The sequence below is a fragment of the Mustelus asterias genome, chromosome 15 (genome assembly GCF_964213995.1).
Source record: "Mustelus asterias chromosome 15, sMusAst1.hap1.1, whole genome shotgun sequence".
Lineage (NCBI taxonomy): Eukaryota > Metazoa > Chordata > Chondrichthyes > Carcharhiniformes > Triakidae > Mustelus > Mustelus asterias.
This window is the reverse complement of record NC_135815.1, coordinates 50,454,997-50,476,160: the sequence shown is the minus strand read 5'-3', so window position 1 is coordinate 50,476,160 and position 21,164 is coordinate 50,454,997. Positions and strand designations below refer to the sequence as shown.

The 21,164-nt window shown below is 39.6% G+C and overlaps 1 protein-coding gene across 1 annotated transcript in view; it reads left to right on the top strand.

The window, feature by feature from the left end:
- The window catches only part of ccdc88ab (coiled-coil and HOOK domain protein 88ab), a 266,369-nt gene that overhangs the window by 152,262 nt on the left and 92,943 nt on the right, over positions 1-21,164 (top strand). Inside the window, exons 16-18 of the mRNA XM_078229887.1 lie at positions 1,356-1,480; positions 4,263-4,404; positions 20,899-21,075. Coding sequence (XP_078086013.1) covers positions 1,356-1,480; positions 4,263-4,404; positions 20,899-21,075 — 444 coding nt within the window. The remainder of the gene's footprint in view (positions 1-1,355; positions 1,481-4,262; positions 4,405-20,898; positions 21,076-21,164) is intronic.

Below are 21,164 nucleotides of genomic sequence, written 5' to 3'. Positions count from 1 at the left end.
GGCCGCGACTGTGGAATGAGGGAATTAAATGAGGGCCATTGCATTTTTATGGAGCCAGGAGACACCCCCACTCTACCTGGCCCCAGTAAAATAAAAAGGGGGAAGAAAAGGTTTGAGCATTTTTTGTGGAGCAGTTTCCAGCAGTCCCTTCAAGAACAATCCGTTAGACCATTCACTAGCTGATAAAAATGAACAGTGTACACACATTGAAGCTTTGCCCATTTCTACTTTGAAATAGTAATTGGATGCCCTACAACCAGATCCCTAATTTGCATATTTAAACACCATTCCGCCAAAACTGATGGGTGTACTGTGTACACCCATTAACAGGCCGACCTGTGAATTGTAGCCGATGTTTTGATGACCTGAAATGTTCTTAGAATCTTAGAAACCCAACAGCACAGAAAGAGGCCATTCGGCCCATCGAGCCTGCACCGACCACAATCCCACCCAGGCCCTATCCCCATATCCCTACATATTTACCCACTAATCCCTCTAACCTACGCATCCCAGGACACTAAGGGCAATTTTTTAACATGGCCAATCAACCGAACCCGCACATCTTTGGACTGTGGGAGGAAACTGGAGCACCCGGAGGAAACCCACGCAGACACGAGGAAAATATGCAAATTCCACACACAGTGACCCAAGCCAGGAATCGAACCCAGGTCCCTGGAGCTGTGAAGCAGCAGTGCTAACCACTGTGCTACCGTGCCGCCCCATGTTGGCTCTGATTTTTTGTTCCACAGATGCTGCCAGACTTGCTGAGTATTTGCAGCAATTGTTTTTATATTTGCATGAATTCTATCAGGTTGGCTTTGAGAGACCATGGTTCCCCTTCCTTTTCTTTGATTGCCACCTATTTTTCAGAATGAGATGATCAGCAATTAAAATAACCCTCCACCCCCACCCCATCTTGTGTCTTAAGTGCTCACGTATCTCATTAGTAGTTTCTAAATTTACCACAGCACTTTTTCTGTATTTTATGTTTCTCCTGTAATAAATATCTCTCACATAAGTTAAGACTAATTCATTTCTGTTGCACAAGTCAAATATTGAGGCTCAATTTTGCTGACTCTTTTGTGCTCTATATGCTCATCTTTTGTAAATGCTGATCTGTTATTTGCTTGTTTTAAGGTTGGCAGCATTAATATTTTCTTTTAATGTGAAGTTCAGCTGCTGGTTTAGTAATTAGCTGGATTTGTTAATAAGGAGTTTCTCATTTTTAATTTTTTACAATACTTTATAGAAGTGTGTTTATGACATGAAAAATTGTGCACATCTTAATTTTCAAAGAATAAGCTTTAACACTTGGTGCATATGAGAAATTTTACTAAATGCTGTGATGTTTGCAGGAGCTTGTAATTGAGAAAATACATGTTCAACAAACAAACAATGACTTGGAAAAATTGACTAATAAACTGGAAAAGATGGGGCTGAACAAAGAGCACCTCCTGCATGATGCACAAAGCACTGATAGGTAAGAACGATAAATTTAGAATTTAAAAGTAGATAACATTGCATTAATGCTATAAAAAGCCTCCAACTTGAAATATGAATATACTACCAATGACAATGAGAAGTGCATGTATGTGCATAAAAACTGTATAAGTGAACACATATTGACCCAAATAATTTATATACCCGATGCCAGCTTCACTTTGAAACCACAATCATTATGTTCTTCAAATCACCAGCAGTGTCTTGTGGGTAAAACATGGGGCAAATGGATATGAGTGAGTTAACAGCAGTTAAGAGAAATGCTTTTTATGGAACAAAGATCACTACCCAGCACTAGAGAGGCAGGAAACTGCTGCTGCTCGAATTAAATGCTTACATGGCTCTATCTTGGGGATAAAGTGGTTTTTCTGCCACTATGGGTCCTGGGTAAAGAATGAACATTCCACCAAAGTTGGGAACTCTGCAACTTAAAATTTCATTCCACAGTTTCTCAAAACCAGGGTGATCTTATCCAAGCACTGACTTTAACAGCCCGGGAGATGAATGATATACATTTCTTGTGATGGTATGCCCACACACACAATGTGGGGCAGCTTAAATAATGATTGACTATTACCCTAGAGTTGGATGTCCAAATGAGGTTAAACCTTACTCATTTTAAACAACATCAATACCTACCTTTTCTACAAACTACTGCTTGATTCTGATGCCCATAGTTATGACTGGCTGGGGAGAGTTGGGAATTGGGTACCCTGAGAATCACAGTGGGCTCAAGAGTTTGGAGGAAAGTTTGGATAGTTTGAGATGGGGAATAGGGCTGAGGAGAGATGGACGTGAGAATGGAGCAAACAGGATTGGGGGTCTGGGAGAGGTGGGGAATGGTTTTAATGCTCAGTTCGCTGCTGCTTTCACTTGTTCTGCAAAAAGGCCTTGCACAACTCAACAGTCTTTGAAATAAAAGATATCGGAGAATAAAAGGTTGATCAGGGAAATGGAATAGCAGAGGGGGCCTCACCTGACAGACAGGGATAATGAACTGATAGTAACGGTAAACTTAGTCTTGTGGACCAAATCCATGGAGCACTTGCACTGTGCTTGTAAAATGGGATTTTAAGAAACTGTTGCAACGTGCATGCCATGTGTCTCATTAGGCATTGTGAGTATATAAAATATTTAAAAATATTTTAGAAACAAATTTTTATGTTGTGGTGTTATGAAAATTTTAATTATATACTTAATATTGCTGAACTGCTTTATTCCTTTTTTCTTGTTGGTGTTGGGGGTCACATTAATTTTGTAGTGTTAGAACAGGGTCTTATTCGCAAATAGCTTGGGAAGCGTTGCCCCAAGGTGTCCCGAATTTATGTTTTCAAAAAAATAAGCCTACCTAATAAGAAGCTTTTAAATGCAAATCGAATGAGACCCTGGCATTTCAGATGAAGTGAAAATGTATTCTTGAACTCACCTTCTGAGAAGTTACTCTTAATTACCTTTATTACATGAGCTCACTTTTTAGAATGTAAATATAAAACTCTCACCCCAACTTCCATTGGTATCAATTTGCCTTGGGTAAACATTTGTTCCCAGTGTTGCGAAGCTAATCAACATATCAAAACCCTAGTTCCAACAACCCAGGCAAATCTGTCTTTCTTCCGATTTCCATTTTTAAAATAACTTGTTTTCCTTGAAACAAACGCCCGCCAAAACACATTTCCAATTATTCGATTTCTTATTTTTCCCATTCTATCATGATGTCCTAACAGTAATAGTTTTTAACCGAGGTGTGGAAGACATGAACTGGCAAAGAATTTTGCACTGAAGCTACAAGTTAAGTTATTTTGAACACTTCAAAAAATATATATACTTGCATATAATCTAGACTAGTGAGTATCAAAAATGGTGCAACATTTTCAGATTCACATGCTGAAGGAGTTAGTTCTTAGAATTGTAGAATCATTACAACACAGAAGGAGGCCATTCAGCCAATCAAATGCATGCTGGCTCTCTGTGGAGAAATTCAATCAGACCCATTTGCCCCCTCAATCCCTGTGGCCCTGTAAGTTTATTTCCCTTAGACCCAAACACTTCCCTTTTGAAATCATTCATCGCCTTTGCTTCCACCACCCTCATAGGCAGCAATTTGCCAATCATTACCATTCAGTGTATTAAAAATGGGAGTCTTCACATCCCCCCCTTTATCTCGTTCCCAAAATCTTAAATATGTGTCCTCATGTCTTTGCACCATCAGCTAATGGAAACAACCTTTGTTTGTCTACCTTATCTAACCCTGTCATTTTAGGCCTCTATCAGTTTCCTCCTCCTCCTCCCCCCCCCCCCCCCCCCAATCTTTGCCCCAAGGAGAACATCCCCAGCTTCTCTAACCTAACCTTGTAGCTAAAATCCCTGATCCTGAGAACCAATCTGCTAAATCTTCTCTGCACCCTCTCAAGGACCCTCACATTTTTCCTAAAGTGTGGGAACCAAAGTTGGAAGTGATACTCTAGTTATGGCCTAACCAGAGCTTGAAATAGGTTTAGCATAATATTCCTGCATATGTACTCAATGTGTCTATGAAGCTTGCAGATCCCATAGTGCTTTGCTAGCCACTTTCAATATGACCTGCCACCTCCAAAAATCTGTGCACATGAACCCCTAAAAACATTTGTCTCGAGCGTAACTTTAGTACCCTTTCTGTTTTGCATTTACTGTATCTTTGTATCAGATTGTAAGTATATTGTTCCAAACCACAGTTTAGAAAAGCTCTAATTAACTCCTTTTCTATGTCAATATCCAACTTTCAGCAGATACAAACTTTTGGAGTCCAAACTTGAAAGCACACTAAAAACATCTCTTGAAATTAAAGACGAGAAAATTGCCAGTCTTGAAGCACGATTAGAAGAATCAACAAATTTGAACCAGCAACTACGTCAGGAATTAAAGACGGTGAGACCTCAACAAAATATAATTCTTCTCAACTTTATTTGAAAAGTGCTAAAGCTGTTTTCACAGTATGAATCTCAAAAATAATCTTGCATGCCAGCTTCATAAACATGTGCTGAATATATACTTACGCCACCACTTCCTAATTACCCTGCCCAAGTACACCGTTCCAACTTGGACCACTGTTCCTTCATTGTTTCTTGGTCAAAATGCTTGAACTCTGTAACTAACAGCTCTATGAGAGTACCTTCACCACCATCTTTTTCAGGCAATTAGGGATGGCAATAAATAGATGCCTTGCCCATGATGCCTATATTCCAGGAAAGAATAAAAGAGTAGTTTGCATTATGTGCAAAACTTTGCATGCTAGATAACTGAACTTCTCAATAATACATCCTGTAATTAAATTTTATCAGCTACTGATCACCCTGGGGAAACTTCAGTGGAAGCAATATTCTTGAAATCATGTACACAAACTGTAGGTTTAAAGAACAGACCTGTGCTTGCAGTAAGCCAGATTTTACAATTTCAACATGGTTACAAATGAGGACAAGTTAATTGAGAAATCTTCATGTTCCTTCCACATGTCTTGTCATTTTTGCCTTTATAATGCCAAAAAATACTGAAAATCGTATGAAACTGAACATGCATCTGCTTCATCTTTTACTCTCCTCCCTTCCACAGAACTAAAAAGAGATACGTCGAAACAGTGTAGAACAGTGTACATCAAACTAAAACATTGGACATAAAGACTCGAGTCAAAGGGCAACAATTTGGAAGCCAGATTTCCCTGCTTTTCATAAAATGGGGACACAATTACCAATTTAACAGACATTTCCCATGCATGAATGACATTTTGATACATGTCCAATACCATATTTATTCAGGCAAAGTTCAGATGTCCCTGGTGGTCATCTTAACCTTGTATATACTTATATGGAATCATAGAAACCCTACAGTGTAGAAAGAGGCCATTTGGCCCATCGAGTCTACTCCGACCACAATCCCACCCAGGCCCTACCCCCATATCCCTACATATTTACCCGCTAATCCCTCTAACCTACCCATCTCAAGACACTAAGGGGCAATTTTAGCACGGCCAATCAACTAACCCGCACATCTTTGGACTGTGGGAGGAAACCGGAGCACCCGGGGGAAACCCACGCAGACACGAGGAAAATGTGCAGACTCCACACAGACAGTGATCCAAGCCGGGAATCGAACCCAGGTCCCTGGAGCTGTGAAGCAGCACTGCTAACCACTGTGCTACCGTGCTGCCCTTGTAAAGCCTTTTTATGAACTTTGCTTTAAAATTATTTAAAAACTAGTCTGTGTTTTCTGGTTGTGTAGCCCCTTAAACAAAGTTCCTTAAAAGGAGTAATAATATCCTGTAACTGTTCAACAGATGCAATGAAAACCAACCCCATGTATATTTAGAAGCACTAACACTGTCAAATCAAGTAATCAAAGAATGTGTTGGGTTGCTACAGTAGAAAAATGAGGAAGACATAACTTTGTTAGATAATCAACATATTTCCTCATTCATCAGCTCTTGTATGCAAGTGCAACACTTCCATATGCAGTGTTGCAGATCTCTTTGCTCATCACCTCGGCAAGGTACAAGTGTCATAATAGATCCTTTTAATGGGGAGGCAATGCAACTTTTCAGGTACGTCATTCCTGCTGAGATATCTAGCCTATTTTTGAAAAAAAATAGTTAAATGTTAGATCTCTCTGCCCCATGACCCCATGGCAGGCAGGAGTAGAGCTGGTGGTGTTAAATTATCCCATGTAACCCTAAAGCACTGCGCATGCTTCAGTTTCCACTTTTACAGCAGCTTATGTCAGGGTCACCGAGTTTTCTGTTCTGGAGTGACAAGTTTGCCATTAATATTTAAATTAGCCTCCGATCATGTTATAGGAATTGATTACTGCGGCGAAGGTTTCCCGAAGTTTGGAAATATCAGCAGTCAAACAGAGGAGAGATTGAGATTAGGGTAGAAAAGGATGCGAGAGCCAATCTGATTAAAGATTCAATGCATGCAGTTGTTTTCTCAATTCCTTTTGGGAAACTATTTGACAAGAGTGCTCGTTCAAAACTTACAATTCAGAGGAGTTCACACAGACACGACATTAGGATAGGTGGTTGCCATAGTTGCTTTTCATTGGACTTTGGCCAATAAATAATCAGCAGCGCCACTGGCAAGGGCATACTATATAGGCAGCTGCCTTTGACCTGCAGAAAAGGGAGTCGAGGCCAATAGTGCAAAGTTATACTGTCACTTCAAAAGACTAATGTGCAGAAAAAAGTACTTTAGAACATCAAACAATACAAGGTATCTTCCCCTATCCCACATCACTGCATTAGGTATCTGAATATACAAGTTTGGTCTAACATAGTGGTGGTGGAGGCAAACTCAATAGGGTCTTTTAAGAGACTCCTGGATGAGTACATGGGACTTAATAGGATGGAGGGTTATAGGTAGGCATATGTTCGGCACAACTTGTGGGGCCGAAGGGCCTGTTTTGTGCTGTAGTTTTCTATGTTTCTATAACTAATGGGATTATTGTGTCAAGATCAGAGGGCATCTTTCACTCAATGGGGTCATGGTTTCCATGAGGTGCAGGGTGCCATCAACTACACACACTGAGCAATCGAAACATCCCTGTCAGGTCTACCAGGAAAATTTATCACCAAGAGGGATTGCATTACTTTGCATTCCAGTGTTTAGCTGGTGTGCAATTGCATTGAAATGTTCATATTGGTCTTTGTTCCCTGGGAGCTACCATGATGTTTTCATTCTGCAACAGTACAATATCCTTCACATGTTTCGACCTGAAACTAGCCTTAAGGGTTGCTGCTGGGCAACAAAGGAAATGCCATTCACCTGGTCGAAGACACTTCTGACGAGCCCTCCCAATTAATACCTGGAAGGTTGCAAGTATGACAACCAGATATGTCATTGAGCAAGCCATTGGCCTGTTCGCATTGTGGATGAAAGCTGATCTCATTGAAACATATAAAGTTTGTAAGAGCTTGACCAGGTAGATACCATAGAGAACTAGGCATCACAGCCTCTTCTTCACTCAAAGATTTGTGAATCTTTGGAATTCTCTACCTCCCAAAACTTTTCATGCTGAGGCATTGAGCACATTCAAATTGATAGATTGTTAGATACAAAGGAAATCTCTACTCACCAATAAGAATCTCGAGTACAGTTGCCATGTGCTGCATCTGCGTGCCATGTCCTAGTTGCAAGGACTAGAGGTGTAGAAGGCATAAACTGCTGAGCACTCCCCATCTGGTGGGGATCCCAGTGGAAAGGAAGAGAAAGCTGGGGTACCCAGCGCCATTCTAGCCAATCACAGGTCTAATAACTTGTAAGTGCAATTAGTCACTCATGTAGGACCAAAGTAACTAGCATCACTACCACTAACTTGAGCAGTCTTATTACCAACCATCTATCCATGGCTCAGTCACCAATTGATCTTATTGATCAAGGTTTTTTCTTTTTCCTATAACTGTGGCTTTCACAGAATTAGTGGCAGGCTAAGCCATTCCATACATTGCCAGCGAGCATCTCCGAAACCAATGATTTGTAGGCTTTGGAGCTATGAGAACCCATCAAAGACTGCTCCACCTCTGCAGTCATAGCCAGTGGGAGAGAAGTTGGCATGTCAAATGCTGGTTGAAAGTAGCCAGTAGGTGCTATTGGAAACACTTTGAGAGGAGTTTGCACTTCCATCATCCCTTTCCTGGGTCAGCAGCACACAATTCCTTGGATAGGGTTGGTCTCATTTGCAGTTTGTCAGATAATGAAGCAGTCCATGTCCACGTGCAGCTAGACCTGGACAACATTGAGGCTTGGGCACAGCATTAATGCTACTCAATGGCAGCGACCATCTCGAACAAACGAGGAAGCTGACCACAGTACCTTAATATTCAATGTATTAGTATTGTCGAGTCTCCTACCAATCATTCAACATCTTGAGGGGTCGCCATTGACCAGAAACTTAATTGAATCGGTCATGTTAATAATATGGGTACCAGAGCATGGTCAGAAGCTAGGTAATCTTCAGAGGGTACCTCCTGTTCTAACTTCCCAAGGCCTTTTCACCATCTATGGTGCACAAGTTAGGATTGTGATGAAATACTCTCCACTTACCTGGATGAACAAAGCTGCAAAAACACACAAGAGGCTCGTCACCATACAGGACCAAGCACCCATCCATTGCTTTAAGCACCACTCCTCCCACCATTGTTGCTATCAATATCTCATTCCTAAAGAAAAACAGCTACTACTCAACCAAAATCGAAACAGCAACGAGTGCGAATATCTTACCAGTCAGAATCCAGTAATATGCATCTGGATTGTTGGAAATCAGTGATGCAATCTATGACGGACTAACCTCATTGCATAGATACGTTGACATTTAAAATGTAGCCAAGCAGGTCTGCATGGAAATCACATATATTCTATCTGGTGGATGCAGGCGAATCAAGCTGTAGCAGTGTTTTCTGGAACTACAACATTGTGGCCATTGACCTACAACAGATGTACCCAGATAGATTTGATGCCATAAGAGACCTCAGAGATGATGCTGGACTGCGCCTTGGAGTAGATGCAATTTCATCTGTCTGCTCACACTAAAGAGCAAGTTGGATGACAGAGTAAACTAGGTATCTGACAAGGTATGCTGTGCGTTGACCAGGGATTAACAATGTCAATGAGAATGTGTGCAGTTCTGGTCACCTCACTATAAGAAGGATGTGGAAGCACTGGAAAGAGTGCAGAGGAGATTTACCAGGATGTTGCCTGGTTTGGAGGGTAGGTCTTATGAGGAAAGGTTGAGGGAGCTAGGGCTGTTCTCTCTGGAGCGGAGGAGGCTGAGGGGAGACTTAATAGAGGTTTATAAAATGATGAAGGGGATAGATAGAGTGAACGTTCAAAGACTATTTCCTCGGGTGGATGGAGCTATTACAAGGGGGCATAACTATAGGGTTCATGGTGGGAGATATAGGAAGGATATCAGAGGTAGGTTCTTTACGCAGAGAGTGGTTGGGGTGTGGAATGGACTGCCTGCAGTGATAGTGGAGTCAGACACTTTAGGAACATTTAAGCGGTTATTGGATAGGCACATGGAGCACACCAGGATGATAGGGAGTGGGATAGCTTGATCTTGGTTTCAGATAAAGCTCGGCACAACATCGTGGGCCGAAGGGCCTGTTCTGTGCTGGACTGTTCTATGTTCTTAGAATGTGCAAAGTATGCCAGGGAGGGAACAGCCACATCGACAGAAAAAACTTTTACATCCTCATGAAGTTCCATCAGACCCTTGGTCTAAAATTGCAATAGATTTACTCACTATCCATGGCAATGACTTTGTCCTCGTCACTGACTACTTTTCAAAGTTTCTAATTATCAGGCAATTGAAGAATACCTCAAGTACATTCGTGACCGATACAATTAGTTAAATTTTCAGTTTGTTCAGCATGCCTGAAGCGATCATATCAGAAAATGGGCCACAGTATACTGGCAGACCTTTTAGGGACATGTGTTAAGCCACACTATCCCAAATCTAGAAGTTTTGCCGAGCAAATGATTTGCACTGTTAAATCATTATTCATAAGGTGCAGTGAAACAGAACAAGTTCTCCACATCACCATGTTACATTTAAGAGCAACATTATTAGTTACCCTCACCAGAGGAAATCATGTTCAGACGGTAGGTTACGGAGAGCCTTGCCAAGCCATCACCTCTGCCATTTCACCATAGTACGGGAGAAACCTCTCAGAAAAACAAGGGAGAATGAAAATGATGTACGACTTGCATGCAGGTGCGGAACTGCCTATTCTGCATGTGGGACAAAAGATTCAAGTCATAATACTACCCAATTAATTTGGTTAGCCACAGAAATATCCAAATTGAGCAGTGAGCCTAGATCCAATGACGTCTCAACATGGAAGGAACAGAAACCAGCTCAGGGAATTGTACAACTGTGTCTGGAATACTTCCAAAGATGGACTCGAAGAGCAAGATTGTTGAAGACAACATGAAAACGATCAACCCTCTGACAATTCAAGAAACCAACATGCCTACAAGTTAAGAACATCCAAGTGTTAAGTGTAGATCTCAGGAAGGTCATATTATTACAAGACTAGGGAGGATTGTAAAACTACTTGTATATTATTCAGCGTCTTAAATTCTTAAATCCTTACGTTCTTGAACAGGATTTATTTTGTGTAAATAGTTTCACAAGCTACACTAACGTATATGTATTTTCACTCTTCAAGTAAATGAAACCAACATTTAGTTTACCAGTGCTGTGAAAGATTTGGAAATTTGTATTAAGCAAACATAAACTTGGCAACAACCAGCACAATGTGGCTTCAGTATCTACAATCTATAGGATGCACTGTAGCACTCACCAAGGCCTCTTCAACAGTACCTCCCAAATATTTTTGGAACTAAGGGTCTGGTGAGAATGAGAAACTTAAGAAGATAGTATTAGATTGAGGTGCTCAAGGTACGCATTTCTGCACTAGTGCGTGACTCACATGTCCTGTCATGGTGCACCCCAGAAAGAATTTCTTTCATTTTATGAACAAGGAGCGGGAGTAGGCCATTCAGCCCCTTGGGTCTGCTCCATCATTTAATAAAATCAATGCTGATCTGAGTAACTTCAAATCTGCATTCCAACTATCCCTGATGACCTATCACCTCCTTGCTGACCAAGAATCCATCCACCTCTGCCTTAAAAATATTCAAAGTCTCCCTTCGGTTCCAAAGATTCTTCAAATGACAGGGCCTGCTGCTCTGTGATTGCCTGGAGAAGATTAAGGAGATGGATATGATTTAGTCATGGAAATGTACAAATGCTGAAATGCACAAGATTTAACTGATCATGTTTCATTCAGTGCTGAACTTAAATCAAGGTAACTTAGGTTCTGATGAACGATTACTAGACCTGAAAAATTAACTCTTTCTTTCTCTGCACAGATGCTACCAGACTTGTCAAGTTTTGCCATCAATTTCAATTTTTATTTCAAGAAGACATAGGCTTATAGGAGATTTGTGTCAGATAGATTAATTCAGTTACCCTGCAACATTACTAGTCTCACCAACACCAATGCTAAGGAAGCGTTTTATAATTTGTTTGTAGATTTTCATGGTTTTTTAATCTCCAAAAGCTCTTGCATTTTGTAAATTAGATTGATGGTCTGTGGGGGATTGCCCCCCGGTCCTCCTCTACTGCAATAAGTGTGAACAACAGACCTATGATTATCTGTAAGACATGGAGATATCTGATGAATGGAGTATGTTTGGTGAGGGTGACTATCAGGCAGATGCATTACAAAGTTCAGTGACTCTGAGCCAAATTTCCTCAAGTCACAAACAGTTGCTGCTGACGTGTTTGCCCAGGATCACAAATGTTTTCCAGGAGTTTCCACATGCTGCAAACTTGACATATCACTTGTCCTGCCATCCTTAATATGTTTTAGACAATCACTTAATTGAATTATTTAATTACTTGTGGTGCTTTTTATAAATTTAAATAACCATCAAGTTGAACACTGTTTTAAACCCTAGGGAATGAGTAGAACTTACTCACTTACCACCAGATTCTTAACCATTAACTTCTTTCCCTGTCATAGAGTAACAACCAATTCTAAAGGGTGAAAAAGATAGAAAAAGCAAAAGGATATAAACGCCTCCAAACCCCCAGAGCAGAGGTGGCTAAGGTGATTGACAAATTAGGTTTCAGGACAGGTCAACAGCGATGCAGTGGCAAACATTTGAGGAGATATTTCAAAACACACAATAAGTACATTCTGTTATAATCCCAGTTGATATAACTAGACAGGAATATCCCAGAATGGAACCCTGGCTCTAAAGGCCAACTGTTACTTTTTTTTAATAAAACGGGAAGGAACAGACTGAATCCCCCACTTGCCAGACGACAAGCTTGCACTCTGATCCTTTGAGCACTCTGTTTAAATAGGCTGCTTACTATTTTTGTTAAAAAGTGCCAATTAAAATGCCACTTTGATCAAGGGACCAAATTTGGAAAGGAATAGTGATGAAGCAAAATAGGTACGGATTATTATGGGAAATGGAAAAACAGACCATGACATGAAAACAGTGAATCAACAGATGAGACTAGAGGTTATAAGAATAAAAGGATAAAACTAAAGGCTCTGTACCTGAATGCACAAAGCATTCAAAACAAAACAGATGTACTGTGAGCACATGGAAGTAAATGGTATGATTTGGTGGTTGTTACAGAGACATGGCTGCAGGAAGACAGGGATTGGGACCTGAATATTTAAGGGGAGATGACATATAAGGACAAGAATTGAGGAAAGGTTTGAGGGGTGGCTCTGTTAGTTAATAAAGAATCATAGAATCCCTACAGTGCAGAAGGTAGCCCCACATATTTATCCTGCTAATCCCCCTGACACTAGAGTCAATTTAGCATAGCTAATCAACCTAACCCACACATCTTTGGACTGTGGGATGAAACCGGAGCACCTGGAGGAAACTCATGCAGACACGGGGAGAATGTGCAAACTCCACAGTGTGACCCGAGGCCAGAATTGAACCTGAGTCCCTGGTGCTGTGAGGCAGCAGTGTTAGCCACTGTGCAGCCCCAATGCTGCCGATGGTATTAGCACAATAGTGGGATAGCCTAAGTTCAGAAAACCAGGATGTGGATATTGTTTGGGTAGAGATGAGAAGTAGTAAAGGCGAAAAGTCACTTGTGGGAGGCCCCCTAATAGCAACCACATGGTAGGATGGAGCATAAAGGAAAAAATAATGGGAGGTTCTCAGGCACAGTGATAACCATGGGAAATTTTAATCTACATACAGTCTGGAAAAGTCAGATGGGCAAATGTAGCCTAGATGAGTTCATAGAATGTTTTTGGGATAGTTTCTTCGAGCAGCATGTTGTGGAGCCAACTAGAGAGCAAACTATACGGGACCTGGTATCGTGAAATGAATTGGGAATAATTAGTGACGGCACTCCTAGGTAGCAGCAACCATATTATAATTGAATTTTACATTCAGTTTGAGGGAGAGCTCAGTGATGTGAAACCATGTTTCTAAACTTAAGTAAGGGCAATCATGAAAGCTAAGGTGATTGACAAATTAGGTTTCAGGACAGGTCAACAGCGATGCAGTGGCAAACATTTAAGGAGATATTTCAAAACACACAATAAGTACATTCTGTTATAATCCCAGTTGGGGCGGCACGGTAGCACAGTGGTTAGCACTGCTGCTTCACTGCTCCAGGGACCTGGATTCGATTCCCGGCTTGGGTCACTGTGTGGAGTTTGCACATTCTCCTCGTGTCTGCGTGGGTTTCCTCCAGGTGCTCCGGTTTCCTCCCACAGTCCAAAGATGTGCGGGTTAGGTTGATTGGCCATGCTAAAAATTGCCCTTAGTGTCCTGAGATGCGTAGGTTAGAGGGATTAGTGGGTAAATATGTAGGGATGTGGGGGTAGGGCCTGGGTGGGATTGTGGTCGGTGCAGACTCGATGGGCCGAATGGCCTCTTTCTGTGCTGTAGGGTTTCTAAGATTCTAAGATTTTCTAAGATATAACTAGTTGGGAATATCCCAGAATGGAACCTTGGCTCCAAAGGCCAACTTTTACTTTTTTAAAATAAAACGGGAAGGAACAGAGTCACAGGACCGCTATTGAGTTTTAACAAGAAAAAATCATTTATTAAACATGAAAAGTTGGATTATTGTACAATGCTCCTTTACTCCCCCTTATCTGAACAAATATGCACAGATTTTAAGATTAACATGGATGCAAAATACGTCTTAAAACTACAATGGTCCTATTAACACACAGTTCCTTTTAAAGCACACAGATTGGCTGTGGTCAAATACATAAAACTCTGCTCTGAACCCAAGTTCGTGTCTATGGTGTTTCCTCAGAATCCCCCCAGATGGGGATTGTCACATGAGAGTTTCCAAACTCCACTCCCAAAAAGCATGCTTTAAAATCTTTCATGATAATACTTTCTCTTGGGTTTGCATACCCAAATCCATCAGGGTTTTACAAATTACTCTTTTAATCAAAATTTCCACTCCACTTTTAACAGTGAATCCAGTCCAGGATTTGCACCAACGCTTTTTGGAATTTTGTTTTGACTGCTGTACAGAATATTCACAATTGCTTTAACACTCAATTGCCAGACTCTAAAAAATCGTTTCTTTTTCCTCTGAAGTCTGCTGTCCCACTTTAAATCTGATTTAGTTACACTGGCATTACATCCACTTTAAACAAGCATCATATTACCCAATTATCTAACCACATACATTTATACAAGTGCAGTTTTCTTAGAATTGCAACGATCTAAAACAAAGACAATAACTTTTAACAGCATCATCAGAATTATACAAGATAGCATTATCATAACTCAAGTCTTGTTTTTTTTCTGATTTTTCGGTTTTCAACTCAGAGTAATGTTTCATTAAGTCTACAGTGCACTTGCCCTTTTTTGTCACTTGTAGGCATAGTTCCATTTTCAAGCTCACTTTCCAAATTTCTATTTCGATTTAACACAGTCAAAATGTCATTAGCATCTCAATTCTTCTCTTGTCAAAATTTTAGCTGTTTCAAGAATGTTCTGAAGATGCTTCTTGTGTTCACTTGGAATAGTATCGTATTCTTGCTTTGGTTGTCTTTTGAATTTGTTCTGATCTTGTTGTTTCTCCCAGTCGCATTTCGAACAAGTTCTTTTCAATTCTGTGAGCCACATCAATCACTTCCTCTCTCAAGTCTCATAGTTTGTTCTAATCCTTGAACTATTAGGATACATTTTCTGAACTAACTCAGTCCAGTTCTCAGTAGAGTTTGAATGGTCTTTGGCAAACTATTGCACTTGCCTGTCTTCCATTTACTACATCTTGTGTAATGTCACTGACGAGCATTTTTAAATCGGTATCTCTGGTCATTGACTCAGAAAGATCACTTTGCAATTTCAGTACCTCTGGTTGACAATTTATAATTTCCAATTCTGCAGGTACTTTGGTTGTTTTCTTGTTGTCCATTACTGACTTTGATACATCAGTAATATTACTTAAATCAGTTTTTTGCTCAACTCGATCGCTATTCATCGAGTTTTTTTTTGCAGGAACAATTTTCGAATTGCAATGCACTATACCATCCACCACCTTCATTTCCTCCATTTTGCTTTGAAGTTCAAAAATCTTATCTCGTTGTTCTTCACAACAAAGTTCTCACAGTTCATTATTTTTTGCATTTTAATTATGCATTCGATCAATTGTTCTGATTTACCAGAACCTCCTTTTTTTGTTCAAGGCATTTTCTGCAACACCTCATAAACACTTTGAACTTCGTTCAAACTTCACCCAAAAACTGAAGATCAGCCTTTGCCAAGTTTGCTTTTACAAGTTTATCCCATAGACTGTTCAAATTCCCAGTCAGATGTTCAGTTTTTTCTGACTGATTCTCAGTTGTTCTCATCAGTTTTTGTTTTCATTCGCAAACTCCTCTTTCATACATGAAAGTTGATTTTCTGTGTTGATCAGATTTTCCTTCCATTGTTGTTATCTGCAATAAGTGTCTCTCTTCTACACAGTAGTTTTCAAAAATTTAAGATTATCATGATCAACTGTCTGCTTTATTCCTGTTGTCATCACATTGCTGTCTCCACAAGCTAAAATGTTATCTCGGATAAAATTTGTTCCTCCAGTAGATAATTTAAGAATAATTCCCACTGTAACAATCCCATTTATGGAATTACTACTTAAATTAACTTTACACTAAGAAACAGGTTCATTCATTCCATTAGTACCTCTTAATACTTTTTCCTTCATAAAACTTCCTGGATACAAATTGTATCATCAGCCACCATCAATGATTAATCTGCACCTGTAGCTCTTAAAATTTTGATTTGTTTTCTTATTTTGTTAGACGAGTAAGGGAAAACTTCTCTATGAAACAGAACATCTAGAACCTCCAATAGCCTGATTTCCTTTGCCAATACACAAGTAATTCTCTAAACTAATTTGAGATCTATCCCCCTTTCTGTTTGATTCTCATACAGCATGTTTCATCTGTACCACTGCTATGGTTCAGGTTAGAAACTCCAAAGTGTTTTATGAAGCCCGCCTGAATCATAAGTTTTGCATCTTGATTTCGGCTAGAATAAGCATGATCTGTTCCACTTCGGGTATGATTCAAATGACCCACTAGGGAGCTTTTATCAAACAAAGTTTATTTAAGAATATAGTTAACATGTATCGTAAGAAAATTAGCAAGAACTTTTATCAATTACAAACAAAAAATAAAACAACCACTATAAATGCATAAGCCTTAACAAAGATATATAATATGTTCCAACCAAACGAAAACCCTTGCCATAGACAAAACCCTTTAAACAGATTCAATACTGCAAAGTCTACTGCTCACGTGTTAATGGAAATTAAGTCCTCAGGTTGAAGTCTGCAGTTCTCTGGATTCACTCTGAACAGTTTAAAGACAAGGCAGCTTCCCAAAACACCAGGAAGACGCTGGACCAGCCCCCAACAACAGCAGATTTTCACCCTTTAGGAAAACAATATCTTGTTTTCAGCTAACCAACAGAACTTTCAAAACAACAGGGAGGGGAAACACTTCTTTTTAGCTTGTTGTCCCTTCTAAAACTAAAACTCAAACCTACAGCTCCAAACTGAAAATGAAAAGAAAACTGTCCAAAAACAGTTGACAGTCCTCCTAATAATGCAGGATCATAAACTAATCCCAAAGTAAACACAAACAACCCCATTTAAGCCACTTAAGTAGCAATAAAAGTACATTTCCAGTCAAGCCGGCAACAATGACATCACGGAAGCTGTGAGCTAAGAAACCACTGAAGCTGTGAGAGCTGCAGAAATCATGTTTTCAAAAAAACTTTTTTAAAGGTACACTAATGTCACAACTGCTCCAGTTTTAACAGCCATTTCCTTGTCATATGTTTCCTTCCCTACTACTGCAACAGGTCTTCCATTTAATTTCCCACAATCTGCTCAAATATGTCCCACTTTATTACAACGGAAATACTTAGACCTCTGAATGTCACTTCCACCCTCAGCCCCTTTCTTTTTGATCGGAGGTGAAATTTCCTGACCATTCCCAACAGTTCCATTTTTTTTTTACTATTTGTTTTCTTTTCTCCTTCCCACTTTCTATCCTTCTCATGCTTAAAAGAATGACGGAAAAAAATGTTTGGTCCTATGGATTAGTTCATAATCATCAGCTAACTCTGCTGGCTGTCCAGCAGTTTTAACTTTGTTTCTCTACGTGCATCCTAATGATCAAAGGAAGTGAATCTTTAAATTCTTCCAAAAGAATCACCTCTTTAAGGGCTTCATTTGTTCTCTCTATCTTTAATGCCTATAGCCAGTGGTCAAAATTATTTTGTTTTACCCTCTTGAATTCAACGTGAGTTTATCCTACATGTTTTCTTGCATTCTGAAATTTCTGCCTATCTGCCTCAGAAACCAACTCTTATGCACTAAGGATATCTTTTGTTACTATGTCATAATCTACAGGTGCTTCTTCCAACAATGATGCATGCACCTCACTAGTTCTACTACCAGTCTACTTGTAAAAGTAATGTTAAAATTTATTTCAGCCATTTCATCTATTTAGCTACCTTTTCAAAAGAAATAAAGAATGCTTCCACATCCTTTTCCTCAAATATTGGAAGAGCTTGTATAAAGTGAAACTTTCCCCACTAAGTTCTCGTCTACAACTAGGTTCTTTCTCAACCTGCTCTGAAAACTCTGCTTTAACTAAAAGTTTCTATCTTTCTGCTTTTCCCTTTCTACTAATTTCCTCTGAAACACTCTCTCTCTCTTTGCCTCATGCTTTTATTTCCCTTTCTTTTTCCTTTGCCTGCATTTCAAGTTTCTTCATTTCTATTTCTCTTTGTAATTGATTTTTTGCCGATTTCAATTGGCTCACTTTTCAGAGAACTTGGTTTATCAGGCACCCCTTGCAATTTTAAATGTTTCACTATGCTTTCAATAATCTCAGCTTCAGGTAATCCTGATTCCAGTTGATCTACCAATTCAGTTAACTGATTTTTGGTTACTTTCTGTAAACCAGTCTGAGTTATATCTTCCATGCTTAGGAAAGTCTTAGCAATTTCTGACACCATTTTAAATTCTAATCTGTACAACATGATCAGGCAGAGTCACCAAGGATCGGTGAAAGGGAAGTCAATTTTAACCATCTTATTGGAGCTCTTTGAGGAATTAACACTTTCTGTGGATAAAGGTGGATGCACTGTACTTAGATTTCCAGAACGCATGCTTTGTTCAAGTGTCACATCAAAGGTTATTGTGGAAAAAATAGAAGCTCATAGTATAGTGGGTAATATTTTGGCATGGATAGAAGATTTGCTGACTAGCAGGGAATAGGCATAAATGGATCTTTTTCAGGTCTGCAAGATGTAACAAGTGGTGTGCCACAGGGATCAGTGCTGGGTCTCAACTATTTAAATATTTTATAAAAAATACTTGGATGAAAGGATGGATGGTATGATTGCCAAATTTGCTGAAGATAAAAAGATAGGTAAGATGTGAAGAGGACAGAAGGAAGCTACAAGGGGTAACAGGTTGAGTGAATGGGCAAAAATCTTGCAAACGGAGTATAATATGGGAAAATGTGAAATTGTCCATTTTGACAGGAAGAATAAAAGAGAAACATCTAAATGATGAGAGATTTCAGAGCTCGAAGATGCAGATGAATCTGAGTGTCCTTGTGCATGAATCGCAAAAGGCTAGTATGCAGGTACAGCATGTAATTAGGGAAGCTAAGATGTTATTTATTGTGAGGTGAATGGAATACAAAAGTAGGGAGGTTATGTTTAGGTTATACAGAGCACTAGTGACATATCTACAGTACTGTGTACAGTATTGGTCACCATATTTAATGAATGACATAAATGCGTTGGAAGTAGTTCAGAGAAGGTTTACCAGACTTAATACCTGGATTGACAAGTTGTCTTATGGGGAAAGATTGGCTAGAATTTAGAAGATTAAGAGGTGACTTGATTGAAACGTACAAGATCCTGAGGGCTTTTAACAGTGGTGGGAGAATCTAGAACTAGGGGTCACTGTTTGAAAATAAGAGGTCACTTATTTAAAACTGAGATGAGGTGAAATTCTTTCTCTGGGGGTCGTGAGCCTTTGAAACACTCTTCCTGAAAAGGCAATAGAAACAAGTTCTTCGAATATTTTTAAGTCAGGTGGATAGATTCTTGGTAAGCAAGAGGGTGATCAGTTATTGGGGATAGGCGGGAGGCCAATTTAAGGTTACTGTCAGATCAACCATGATTCTATTTAATGGTAGAGCAGTCTCAAGGGGCCAAATAGCCCACTCCTGTTGCTTTGTTCCTAAGTCTCACTGAGAGCCATTTAATGCCCGCCGGGCATTTAAATGGCTATGGGTAACCTTTTGGAGCAGGCTTTCCACCGACTCCTCCCTGCCATGTTTGATTCTGACTCAGAAATCTAAGTACGGTGTGGGCAGATGGGATTATGGGGACCCTGGCAAATCTTATCCATTGAGCTGTCTATTGATAGCCTGGCTCTTTAGATGGTCCTGCTCAGCTGTATGAAGAAAATTCAGCAGTGTTTTTTCAAGGCATGAAAATTGTTCCAGGTTAGAAGTAACTTTAAGACCCTTCTTCAAATTTTGGCTCCTACAAAAGGTGAATGCTGTACTTTATTGAAAAGCCTGACCCAGTAGAGAATAAAGAAAACAACTACTGCTACACAGTTTGCAAACTTCTGTTTACCGTAGTTATGTTCAACTGTGTGTTTTGACATTAATTATATAAAGGCAGATGACTTGAGTTGTTTTTGTCTTTATTGTCAAGAAGATCAGCAACACTATTCCTGTCATATTTGGAGACAAAATTGCAATGGTGCATCACCATTAGAACATCCAAGAATTTAAATTGAAAGTAAAATTGAAGGACCCGTTTTTCGTTGTTGTGGCCACTTGCCTGCTGTCATGATATTTGGATATTATTGTAATATAGTAATGAATGCCTTTTCTGTGACCTGTGCCAGCCTTTGATGACTTTAAGTTTTCAGGGTTCTGTGAAAGTTTTGAGTGAAAGACTGACATTTGCTACAGTGTAAAGAATGTGGTCCCTCAATGCAATATCCAAAGAAGATCCGTTTCTGTCCTGACTAAAATCAGATCCATGGTTGTGCACGAAATCAGCATGGACTGTGGCTATGATGCACATGTATTCCTAAATTCGATTTGTCATGCATAAGAAATTAACAGGAAAATTTAAGAGTTTTACCCCCAAATTTAGACCAAAGCCCACAAATACAAAAAAGAATTAATGATAAATATTAATTTAAGACTGTTTTAATATTCCTAGCCAATTAAAGAATATTAATTTATAACTGTACAAGTCTCTACAATGTATTTGTTAACCTCCATGGTTACAGGTGAAGAGAAACTATGAAGCCCTCAAGCAGAGACAAGAAGAAGAAAAAAATGTGCACAATTTGCAAGGTAGGCCTGGTGAGGAAATCCAGACGACAAGTAAATGGGAGCGAGAGAACCAGGAAGTAACTCGTGAACTATTAAAGATTAAAGACAGACTTATCGAGATCGAAAGGAATGTAAGTTTTGTTTAATCTCTTCCACCTAAAATAATTTTTCAAGCAGTTGAAATCTGTGTTACTTTGAAAGTTCCTAAGAATTAATTGAG